General features: G+C 39.5%; 1 protein-coding gene and 1 long non-coding RNA gene across 4 annotated transcripts in view; one reads left to right on the forward strand and one right to left on the reverse strand.

The window, feature by feature from the left end:
* RGS6 (regulator of G protein signaling 6) overlaps window positions 1-12,657 on the forward strand; it is a 622,410-nt gene that overhangs the window by 420,916 nt on the left and 188,837 nt on the right. For all 3 annotated transcript variants that reach the window (XM_055538549.1, XM_055538551.1, XM_055538550.1), the window contains exon 3: window positions 1,912-2,011. In XM_055538549.1, coding sequence (XP_055394524.1) covers window positions 1,912-2,011 — 100 coding nt within the window. The remainder of the gene's footprint in view (window positions 1-1,911; window positions 2,012-12,657) is intronic.
* Window positions 9,224-12,058, reverse strand: LOC129621759 (uncharacterized). The gene is made up of 3 exons (XR_008699672.1): window positions 11,479-12,058; window positions 11,211-11,392; window positions 9,224-9,736 (listed from the first exon to the last, which is right to left on the reverse strand). It is a non-coding gene; the product is annotated as an uncharacterized LOC129621759 (long non-coding RNA).

Here is a 12,657-nt window from a genome sequence, read left to right on the forward strand (position 1 = left end):
TTTCTCACTGTCAGTCCTTCTCAGGGAAATCAAGGAATATCTGGGGGAGAATGGTCCCTTTGTTTGGATTGTTCTCTGAGACTCTTATTGGGTGACGGAGCATCCCAGGGGTCAGAAGCCTGATCTCTGGGGTGTGTAGCTGGATTTAAGTTCAGGGCTACCACCGGGTAGCTGTGTGACCTTGGGAAGGTGGTTTAACCTCTAAGGTGGTCACTGATGCTGCTCACAGGTGGTCAGCTCCCCTCCCTTCCTGGCACCCAAAAGACTGTCTCCTTTGTGGTTGGGTGGTGACTCATTTTGTCCAAAGAGCTGTGACATTATTATATTAACGTCTGGGCTATAGCATGTAATAACTCATGCAAGAATCTTCAGAATTCTCTCTTGTCCTTCTAACACAATGACCAGCAACATTCAAGATGATGGCTGTTCCATCAGCCTGGGTCCCAAAGAAACTGCAATGAGCACAGTCCCCCTTTTGACCTCTGATAGACTTGTAGCACTAGAGAGAAAAAACTGGTTGTATTAAACCATTGTGATTTTGAGAGTTATTTGTTACCACAACTTAGCCTAGTCTAGCCAGATTGAAACACCTCACCAAATCTCAATTTCTTTATCTAAGAATGAGGATAATAGTGGAATTGATGTTGTGGAGTACTCAGGGGAATGAAATAGGATAATATGTGTCTAGTACTTAGAAGAGTACTACATAATAAAGTCTAAATATATTTTGGCTATTGTATGTTATTATTACATTATGTCTTATCCTAACTTTGTCTCTAACAAGTTATCTGTTTCTTGCAAATAAGTTGTTAGTCATGTGACCTTGAGAAACTCACCCACAAATTGCTATGCTAGTACATTAGACTAGCTAAACTACAGCTTTAAATTCCTAGACTTAAAATTATGTGACTTATATGGAAGTACTCAGAGAATCCATCCTGGTGTTTCAACTACATTCTGTTGCTTAGGGGAACAAAATAAGTGATAAAGCTAAACACTATCATCTCTTCTTTTCCAGTTGCCCTCCCCTACCACTGGACAAACAAAAAGATCTGTGTCCTTGTTACAGGTTGCTCTGTATCCTATTCTGAAGATTTCAGCCCAGGGAATTACATGCCTTGTAAATTCTCAGCTACAGATTGGTTTTCCAAGTTAGACACCTGTATTCTTGGTCGTCCATCTCCTCTCTCTGTTCTTTTTTCAGTATATGTACACAGTATCTGGTTTCATCAATATAATTTCACCTGGCTCCAGGCCATAGCCCACCATGGCCTTTCTCCTGATACCGTGGTCTTCCCTAGTCCAAAAGGAGAGGATCCTGTTCTTGGCTCAAGGCAACCCCCTTCACACTGCCACGCACAACCTTGAGACTTGTCCTCCAACTTCTCCAGATAAGCACTTTCCATGTCTTGATTTGTATACTTTTTCTCCTGTGCCACTCTGGCTGGATTCTTCTCTGGTCCCAAAGGCAGCCCTGCCTATACTTCCAAACAGCTGTGTGTTAATGTATTAGAGGAAATTTCCTTTCCTTTAGGTTGAATATGGCAATTTCATGTGATTGAAATTATATATAAATCCAGTCTGGGAAAGAGGAGGAACTTCATCACATATATACTGAATTACATGTTGGATCCCATCAAGAATTTTTTTTCTCCCTACCTTATTGAACTGGGGGCACGGCCTTGTTCTTACAGATCATGCTTGTTTCTCTTTATATATAACCCCCCGGCCTCTGCATCCCCAGCACAAGACCCAAAGCAGATCCTGCTACTATGTTTATTGACAGAGCAGAGGCCTTTTCTGGTATCTCTTGTTGGCGTCCATGTTCCCACATTTTGGCTGTTTATAAAGGTACCATTTGCTATTACTTTGTGAGATGCAATAACACTTTCTTTCTTGAATCTCTTTCAGATTGAAGACATCATTACAAAGATGCAAGATGACAAGACAGGGGGTGTGCCCGTCAGAACAGTGAAGAGCTTTCTCTCCAAAATCCCCAGTGTTGTCACAGGTAAAGGTTCTCCTTACAAGGTATTGATGGCAACAAGGAAAGATTGCTGAAGTGTGGTGTAGCCTTGACTGTGACCTGGGAGACGTCTAATAATTTGTGAATGACAAGCATAATATGTTCAATGTGCTTCTTACATAAAGTCAAATTCTCGTCCTGGTTTCTAGGAAGAAGCTACTCTTTGTCAAGTCATTAATATCATCAGTAAGTAATAATATTGAAAAAGAATGGTCTGACCAGCCTATGGTTGAGGATTCTGGAAAGAAATAAGCTCATTAATAAACTAGCCATTTGCCCTATGGGATGTGCACAAACATATAGTATCAAAGAAATTATTTTATATTTAAATAAGCTTCAAGAAAGTCTTATATTCTTCTATGAATTGCCTTCAAGTGTTCTAATTGATTGTACTTGAACTTCCAAAAGAAGTGGTTGTAAGTTTTTCTGCATTACTTTGGGGTTTGTGTGTTTTGTGTGCTCAAATATCTCTTTAAAAATTGTTGATTGTAAAATCTTTCAAACACATGGGTATAGTTTCAAGAATAGAACTGTCACATGTACCAACCTATACCACCATGCCGCTTCATAAATAATGCATAATAGGTATCTTAGAGACCCTGGGGAGCATAGTGGATGGCATCTACCTCCCTTTCCAGTAGAGAAACCACTATCTACTTCTATACTAAACACATTGTTGCTCTTCCTCACAATCGTTCCACATATGGGTGTATCCTTTACTATCCAAACAAGTAACCGAATAAATTAAAATAAAATTTTAGATAACCCCCTAACTATTAAAATCTGGCTGTTTGCTTTCCAATCTGGGGGAACCAAAAGGACTAAGTATCTACTGCATACCTATAGAAAGGCTAAATAAAAATCCTGACAATACCAAGTGGTGGTGAGTTTTTGGAGCAACTTGAACTCTTGTGTACTGTTGGTGGGAAGATAAAATGATGCAGCTATTCTGAAAGTTTCTTATAAAGTTAAGTATATGCTTACCATATGACCCGGCAGTCCCTAGGCACTTACCCAAGAGAAATGAAAACTTGCATTCAGACAAAAACTTGTCAGTATTCATAACGGCTTTATTGATGATCTCCGGATTGGAAACAACCCAAATGCCTTTCAGTGAGTGAATGAATAAACAGACTGTGGTGCATCCAAACCCAGCAATGAAAAGGAGTGGGCTACTGAGATATGCACCAACTTGGATGAATCTTAAAGTTATTTGTCTGAATGGAAAAAAGTCAGTCTCAAAAGATTACATACTATGGTATTCCACTTATAGGACATTCTAAAATATAAACAAACCAAAAAAGCACAAAACCTATAGTGATGGAGAATGGCTCACTAGTTGAGAAGGACTGGGAGTATGACGGAATTCCATGAATTCCATAGAACAGTTCTGCATTCTGACTGGGTCAGTGGTGATGACATAAATCTAATCATAGGTCAAGGTTCATAAAACAGCACACCAGAAAAGTCTACATACTATACGTTACTTTAAAGAAGAAATACACTCAGTTGAAGTATCCACAAATATGCCAACTGATTATTTAGACTGTCACTGTCTGAACTCAAGTACCAAGTGGATTTGGATAATGAACAATGCTTGTGTTCTTAGTGTTCTCTAATTTTGAAATTTATATAAATGGAATGATGCCCTAATATTGGCCATAATATATTTTTCATACTTTTCTGGATTTTACTTGATAAACTCTTGTTTAGGATGTCTATCTATTTTCGTGGGCAAGATTGGTTTGTTGTTTTTCTTACTTACCCTCCTTGCTGGTTTTGTTACCAAATTTATGCTAGTTTCAAAAGTCTACAAGTAATAAATGCTGGAGAGGGTGTGGAGAAAAGGGAACCCTCTTACACTGTTGGTGGGAATGCAAACTAGTACAGCCACTATGGAGAACAGTGTGGCGATTCCTTAAAAAATAGAAATAGAACTCTATGACCCAGAAATCCCACTGCTGGGCATACACACCAAAGAAACCAGAATTGAAAGAGACATGTGTACCCCAATGTTCATCGCGGCCCTGTTTATAATAGCCAGGACATGGAAGCAACCTAGATGTCCATCAGCAGATGAATGGATAAGAAAGCTGTGGTACATATACACAATGGAGTATTACTCAGCCATTAAAAAGAATACATTTGAATCAGTTCTAATGAGGTGGATGAAACTGGAGCCTATTGTACAGAGTGAAGTAAGCTAGTTTCATGAGATGAACCATGGCGTACATCTCTTTTGTTGACATTCTGTTGTCCTTTGAAAAATAATTTTACCCTTAATCTAGTTTTTAGATATTTCAATTATTTTATTTTTATTTGTAGATGATGTTCCATCTGGTTCTTCTTTCGATATGTGTTCATTCATTCAACAAATATTTACTGAGTGTTTACTATTTTCTAAGCATTATTGGCACGGGAATTTAGAAGTAAATTGAATAGATGAAAATTTCTGCTCTTGTGGAATTTATATTCTAGTGGAGGAGACAGCAAAATAATAAGGAAAGTTTATAGAATTTCAGTAGTGAGAAAGACCAAGGAGAAAAATTAAGTATGAAGAGGGGGATAGGAGTGTTAAAAATCTGGAACCAGTGGCCAAGCAAGGACTTCCTGAGTAGGTTACATTTGAGTAAAGATGGAAGGAGATGAGGGGTTGAATTATGTGGATGTTGCGGGAAAAAGCATTCCCAAAAGCCAGGGCTAAAACTCCAAAACAAGTATGTTCCTGGAGTCTTGAGGAACCAAGAAGAGGGAGCTACAACAGAGTGAAGAATGAAATGTCCCTGGTGATCCGCTGATTAGGATTCGAAGCTTCCACTGCAGGGGGCATGGGTTCAGTTTCTGGTCAGGGAGCTAAAATTCCATAAGCCGCATGGCACAGCTGAAAAGGAAAAATGCAGTACAGCGAAGAGAAGAAAGGGTAATAGAGATGAAGTCAGAGTGATAATAGTGAGCTAAATCTTGTAGCCTCTAGGTCCTAGGACGCCTGGAGGACTTTGAGCATGAGTGACATGCTCTGACTTATATTTCAGTAGGATCACTCTGTTTCTTTCTGCTTACTCTGAGGAGTTTGATTGTTGATTGGATTTTTTTTATATTAAGCTGATTGTATATTTTGAAAATTAATCCCTTGTTGGTTGCACCATTGGCAAATATTTTCTCCCATTCTGTAAGTTGTCTTTTAGTTGCGTTATGGTTTCCTTTGCTGTGCAAAAACTTTTAAGTTTAATTAGGTCCCATTTGTTTATATTCATTTCTATTCCCATTACTTTAGAAGACAGATCCAAAAAGATATTGTGGTGATTTATGTCAAAGACTGCCCTGCCTATGTTTTCCTCTAGGAGTTTCTATAGTATTTGATCTTACCTTTAGGTCTTTAATCCATTTTGAGTTTATGATGTTAGAGAATGTTCTAATTTCATTCTTTATATGTAGATGTCTGGTTTCCCCAGCATCACACATTAAAGAGACTGTCTTTTCTTCATTGTATATTTTTGCCTCCTTTGAGATTAATTGTATGTTTATTTCTGGACTTTCTAACTTGTTCCATTGATCTGCATGTCTGATTTTGCAAAAACTTCATTTTTAGACATACTAAATTTTGGGGACCTATTATACATTCAACTGGAAATAACAAGTAGGCACTTGGGTTTGTGGATGTAGCTTTTTAAGGGAGAGACTGAGCTGAGACATAAGTCATTGGCATATGGATGGTATTTAAAGCCATGGGATTAATGAGCTCACCAAGGGAGTGAGCTCAGATAGAAAACATAGTCTGAGTCCTGAAACTTGGGATACACTAGTATACAGAATCTAGTCATGCAGAAAAGAAGAAATCAAAAGAAACTGAGACAGCACAGTTGAAGGTGAGGAATATTAGGAAAATATGGTTTCTTGGAAGCCAAATTTTCCAGAAAGTATTTCAAGCAAGAATAGATTTAATCTACTATATGAAATATAGCTGATAGTCAAATAAAAACTGAGAATCAACCACTGAATTTAGCAGCATTGGCTCCACTGCTGACCTTGGTAGGTTCATGTTCTATGAAGCGTTGAGAGCAAAAAGTCTTATTGGAGGGAGTTCAAGTCAGGATGGGAAGAGAGTGAATCGAGTTTATTAACCTTTGTAGGAGTTTTTCATAACAGGGAAAAGTGCAAGTAATATCTAAATAGGTAAATGAGATTAGGATATGTAGGTTTTAAAATTAATATGAAAGTCACAGTATGTTTGTATGATGATGGGAATGATTCAATAAAGAGGAAAAATAGTGCAGAGGAAAGAGGGAAAATTCAAGGAGTGATTTCCACAAGAAGGTAAGGGATTGAATGTGATGCCAATAGGTGGGTAGCTTTAGCTAGAAACATATACAGTGTATTCATAGGAAGAGGAGGGGAGGCATAGCAAATACACAGGGGTACGAATAATTGTTTAAATGTTCTTAGTAATGATGGAAGCAAAAAAGGTAGAGATGTTAAAGGATTGGGGAGAGATTAGAAGTTATGAAATAGTCATTTAGGGGAGTAAAGGGATTGGACTAGGGAAACAGAGTTTTGACTCCTAGGTAGCATTAGGGACCCTCTTGATTGTTATTAATATTTATGAATTTAAAGAGAGACAAATCCTTCTCCAGCCACATTCAACTCCCTTGAGCTTGAGCATGTATCAAGTAGAAAATTAGACTTCATTAGAAGTCCTTAAAAGACTATAGCAAGCATCAGAGTGTGATAAATCAAAGAGAGGCAAGAGAATAACTAAAATGATTGACCATTAAATTTTAACTGAGTAAGGGGAAAAGTGAGAATAAGATGGTAAAGAACAGTGAAGAGTAATGATTACAATAAATTTCTAGGTTCCAGTGGCAAAGCAGTTTTGGAGCTGGAGGTGTGAGAAAGAGAGCCAGAAATATAAGAGATGGTGATTGGATAGTAGAATATCTGAAACTGAGGTTGTAGAGATTGCAGTCAATTGGTGATGACAAGATGGAAGGTATGACCATGGGAATAAGTGACTGAGATAGGGTGGGAGTCAAGGAACCAGGAGGTCATGATTTTGGAAGAGTGAGCTCTCCAGGTATTGAAATCACTTCTGAGGAGTGTTAGAGAGGGTACTTGTGAGTCTTTATATAGAATGAGACACAAGGACCCACAAATCAGTATGTGACTGTCACAGGAAGGGCTACAGGTGATTTAATCTGATATCAAGAGAGTAAAAGCTAAGTGTTCTTTTGAGAAGAGGGAGGGATTGAAGACTGAATGAAACCATAAGAAACAGAGATTGCTTACCTATCTTCAAACCCTATAGAATAAAAGGCATGGAGCAGGGAAGATAGCCACCACCTAAGAGGGCTACAGGGAAGCAGGGCTATTGGGTAAGAGCAAGATATAGGAATTATTAACTGAAAAGGCTGAGGATATAAAAAAAAATCTTACCATGTTTTTGAACATATGTTCCAGAGAGCAGATGAAAGCATTTCAGGAAATGGTGAGTCTGTGGCCTGGGCAATAAATGCACATGGTTCCTCTGTACCATGCACTAGGGTAGGCATGGGAGATATGATGGTGAATAAAAACTTGATCTCTGCTTTTGAAAATTTTTTAATCTAGTGAGAGAAACAGATACAGGTAGACCAATAGTTATATGAGCTATGTGCTATTATAGAAGATTACCCACAAAGCCCAGAGGAGTCAATCATGAGTTTTCCTTGAGTATATCTAGGATATTTCTCTAAGGATGTATCAGTTCAGTTCAGTTCAGTCACTCAGTCGTGTCCGACTCTTTGCCACCCCATGAATCGCAGCACGCCAGGCCTCCCTGTCCATCACCAACTCCCGGAGTTCACCCAAACCCATGTCCATCGAGTCGGTGATGCCATCGAACCATCTCATCCTCTGTTGTCCCCTTCTCTTCCTGCCCTCAATCTTTCCCAGCATAGAGTCTTTTCCAATGAGTCAGCTGTTCACATCAGGTGGCCAAAGTATTGGAGTTTCATCTTCAACATCAGTCCTTCCAGTGAACACTCAGGACTGATCTCCTTCAGAATGGACTGGTTGGGTCTCCTTGCAGTCCAAGGAACTCTCAAGAGTGTTCTCCAACACCACAGTTCAAAAGCATCAATTCTTTGGCACTCAGCTTTCTTTATAGTCCAACTCCACATCCATTCATGACCACTGGAAAAACCATAGCCTTGACTAGATGGACCTTTGTTGGCAAGGTAATGTCTCTGCTTTTTAATATGCTGTCTAGGTTGGTCATAATTTTCCTTCCAAGGAGTAAGTGTCTTTTAATTTCATGGCTGCAATCACCATCTGCAGTGATTTTGGAGCCCAGAAAAATAAAGTCTGACACTGTTTCCACTGTTTCCCTATCTATTGGCCATGAAGTGATGGGACCAGATGCCATGATCTTTGTTTGAATGTTGAGCTTTAAGCCAACTTTTTCACTCTCCTCTTTCACCTTCATCAAGAGGCTTTTTAGTTCCTCTTCACTTTCTGCTATAAGGGTGGTGTCATCTGCGTATCTGAGGTTATTGATATTTCTCCCAGCAATCTTGATTCCAGCTTGTGCTTCCTCCAGCCCAGCATTTCTCATGATGTACTCTGCATATAAGTTAAATAAGCAGGGCAACAATATACAGCCTTGACATACTCCCTTTCCTATCTGGAACCAGTCTGTTGTTCCATGTCCAATTCTAACTGTTGCTTCCTGACCTGCATACAGATTTCTCAAGAGGCAGGTCAGGTGGTCTGGTATTCCCATCTCTTTCAGAATTTTCCACAGTTTATTGTGATCCACACAGTCAAAGGCTTTGGCATAGTCAATAAAGCAGAAATATATGTTTTTCTGGAACTCTCTTGCTTTTTCCATGATCCAGCAGATGTTGGCAATTTGATCTCTAGTTCCTCTGCCTTTTCTAAAACCAGCTTGAACATCTGGAAGTTCACAGTTCACGTATTGCTGAAGCCTGGCTTGGAGAATTTTAAGCATTACTTTTCTAGCTTGTGCTGCTGCTGCTGCTGCTCAGTCATGTCCGACTCTGTGCGACCCCATAGACGGCAGCCCACCAGGCTCCCCCGTCCCTGGGATTCTCCAGGCAAGAACACTGGAGTGGGTTGCCATTTCCTTCTCCAATGCATGAAAGGGAAAAGTGAAAGTGAAGTCGCTCAGTCATGTCCGAATCTTAGCGACCCCATGGACTGCAGCCCACCAGGCTCCTCCATCCATGGGATTTTCCAAGCAAGAGTACTGGAGTGGGGTGCCATTGCCTTTTCCTACTGGCTTGTGAGATGAGTGCAGTTGTGTGGTAGTTTGAGCATTATTTGGCATTGCCTTTCTTTGGGATTTGAATGAAAACTGACCTTTTCCAGTCCTGTGGCCACTGTTGAGTTTTCCAAATTTGCTGGCATATTAAGTGCAGCACTTTCACACTGAGGATGTATATCAGTTATCTATTGCTGTATAACCAGCTACCACAAACCATAAAGATTTTTCATCTTTCACAATTATGATTCTGTGAATTAGCAATCCGGGCAGTTTCTTCTGCTGGTCTTTCCCATGTGGTCCTAGTCATCTTCTGGTTCATTTGAGGCTAGAAGGTCTATGATGGTCTCAACTCACTTGCTTGGCAGCAATACCTTCTCTTTTCTGAGGCTTCTGTTCATCGCCACGTTGCCTCACATCCCATGGTATGCTACACTGGGCTGCTTCACAGCCTGATGATGTCAAGAGTTTCAAGAGAGAGAGGATGAAAACAGAAAGGCTTCTTCAGACCCATGCTCCAGAACTCATACAATGTCAAGTTCACCACTGTCTATTCTTTGAAGCAAGTCCCAAGACCAGCCTAGATTAAAGAAGATGGAGAAATCAACTCCATCTGCTATTGTAGGAGTAGCAATGTCACACTGACATAGGGAGACAGGATTCATTGGAGGCTATTATCCTAATGATCTACTACAGGAAATAATTTTAGAACTAAGCGTTACTCAAGAGGAAAAAATGACCTGGGGAAGGTCATTTCAAGTGGAGGAAATAAAATTTTCATAGGTTCAAATACAGGAAAAGTATGCCGGGTTTCAGCAGGGATGAGCTTGTTTATGTGTTCAGAGTTTAAGATTCAGTTATGTATGTTTGAGGAGAGGAATGCACGGGCAGGACAGCCACAGGAATTAAAAGGATATTAGATTTAACCTTAATAACAGGTTACAAAGAAACCTTGACTTGTGGATTTTATCCTAAAGGTAATGGACTTCCATCAGAGGTTTCAAAATAGGAGGGTAAATCACAGTTTTATGTTAGAAGTGTATGAAAGATGGAGCAGGAAGAGATAGGGAATCTGAGACTACTTAGGGACTCTTTAGAAGAGGGGGTCTAAGCAAAAACTAAGGAACCACCCCCACAGCATCAGCTGAAACAACTTTAGAAAAATCAACTTTAGAGCCACACCTGATTTAATCTTCACAGAAATCCTATAAAAGAATAACTGGTATCTCCATCTTATAATTGAAGAACTGCAAATTCAAAGGCAGACATTACTTTTCCAAGGTCACACAACTAGTTAGTGGCAGGACCTGTGCTTTGAGGGCCCACTGTGAAAGAATGTAAGATTCAAGACATCTGAGGAAAAAGGTTGAATATAAGATCCATAGGACTTGGTGACTAGATGTGGGGCATAAAATCCATTTAAAATTGAATCCAAGTTAACATGATGGATTGACTACATACATCTTTTCTGAAATGACACAAAAATCATGATAAAGGATTTTTTTTTCGTTTCATACATGATATTTTACATGTTAAGATCCTTTTTTTTTAAAGTTGGAGGCCATTAGTATAATGATTGAACATGGAAAGTAAACATCATCCTTGTATTAAACAGCGTTGAGAAGATAGTCCAGTAAAAAAAAAAAAAAAGAGGAAATAATGCTTCACTGTCTAGATGTAACATTATGGCAGAGATCCATGGAGAGTTGCTTTCAAACATAGGAGATAATAACCACAAAATTCAGGAATCTGAAAAGCTTATAGATGAACCATAACTAACAATGCTGAGACAACGTAAACCATCACTAGCCAATGGAGAAAGTTAAGAAATAGCTCTGTTTAAATGATGGAGTCCTCAAAAACTCACACTAGTAGCATCAGTAGACCATTCTATCAAGTTAGAATGTATTTGACTAACATACTCACGTTCTGATGAATCACCACCACTTAACCAGACACTAACTTAGTGTCTACTGTCAAGTAAGATCAGGTCCCTTACAGCCAGCACAGCCCAGGCTGGGGTTGAGGTGGCCAGTTAAACCCCAGGATAGAAGGTAAATCTCATACTCAACCTGTCCAAAGTATCAAACGTATCATTCAACCAGGACCTGTCATGGTACAAGAAACAATTACCAGTTAGAATACAGGAAATTCATTCGACAACTCCAACCAGTACCCAAGAACCTCAGCCTACCCCAGTGAAGAATTCCATGACAATTCTCCTGATGCAGCCACAGATGCAGTCAATCCCAAGAGTGTTATGTTCAGACCCCCAGCCCCAGCTAGTACCAGCACGGCAGCTCCAAGCTCTTCACCCCGACCAACCACCTCTAGAGAAAACCCTGGGATGGTATTTCAGGAAACCATTATTCCTCTTCACTCTCCTAACATTGCTTGTAGTAGAGTGGAGAGCCACATACAGAGAAAATCTACATTGCTGAGACCTTTGGATACCAAACCCGAGTAGAAATCCACAAATATATGGCCACTCTATTACTATGCCAATGAGGCTGTATCTACAGAACAGTCATCACCCTTTTCTCCTGCTCAGCAGCCTCCCCCCAGCCTTTTAACCCTTTGTGAAATAACCAGTCTCCCATCACAAACAGCAAACACCCTTTCAAACATTTTCAGAGTTTTATCACCTCCAGGAGGCAACAGCTGGGAGTAGCCTTATCTCTTCTGTAATGGGAATCCCTTTCCTTAGTAAAGATTGGAAGGTAAAGATTAAGAATAGATTTATGTATATGTATTCCTATAACCAAATCACTTTGCTATACAACAGAAATTAACAACTTTGTAAATCAACTATACCTCAGTAAAAATTAGAAAAGAAGAAAAAATAAAATGACAGTAACAACAGAAAAGAATGATGGGCATAATGAAACTGATTTAACCAGCATAGTGTTTCTCTCTTCCATTGCTAGACAACAAACTGTCCATACCTACATGTGACCAACCCGTTGAGTAAATAGTGATTTCAGTAAGAGAGAAGAGACAAATAAGATGATGATAAAGGGCCTCTGGTGAAAGCTGAGAAGGGCAAGTTTCCTCCCAAAGACTGTGTTAATGAGAAGCATGTGTGTCCCAGTGCATCCAGGATGCCATCAATAACACAAGCTCTAGAAAACTCCTGATCACCACTTTCTCAGCAGCCTGGTGAAAATCAAAGATGAGAAAAATACTCGTCAGCAGGAAGTAGCCCTGTTGGAAGACCCATCTCTGTGCTGTCCAGCTATACTGAGTTGAAAACTTCACCAGCTTGTCCAAATCATCCAAAAAGTTAAAAAAAAAAAAAAGAAGCAACTATTATCTACACCAAATAAATAAACATAATACACAGAAATATGCAGATATATACATCTGTAGTGGA

The sequence above is a fragment of the Bubalus kerabau genome, chromosome 10 (assembly GCF_029407905.1).
Source record: "Bubalus kerabau isolate K-KA32 ecotype Philippines breed swamp buffalo chromosome 10, PCC_UOA_SB_1v2, whole genome shotgun sequence".
Taxonomy (NCBI): Eukaryota; Metazoa; Chordata; class Mammalia; order Artiodactyla; family Bovidae; genus Bubalus; species Bubalus kerabau.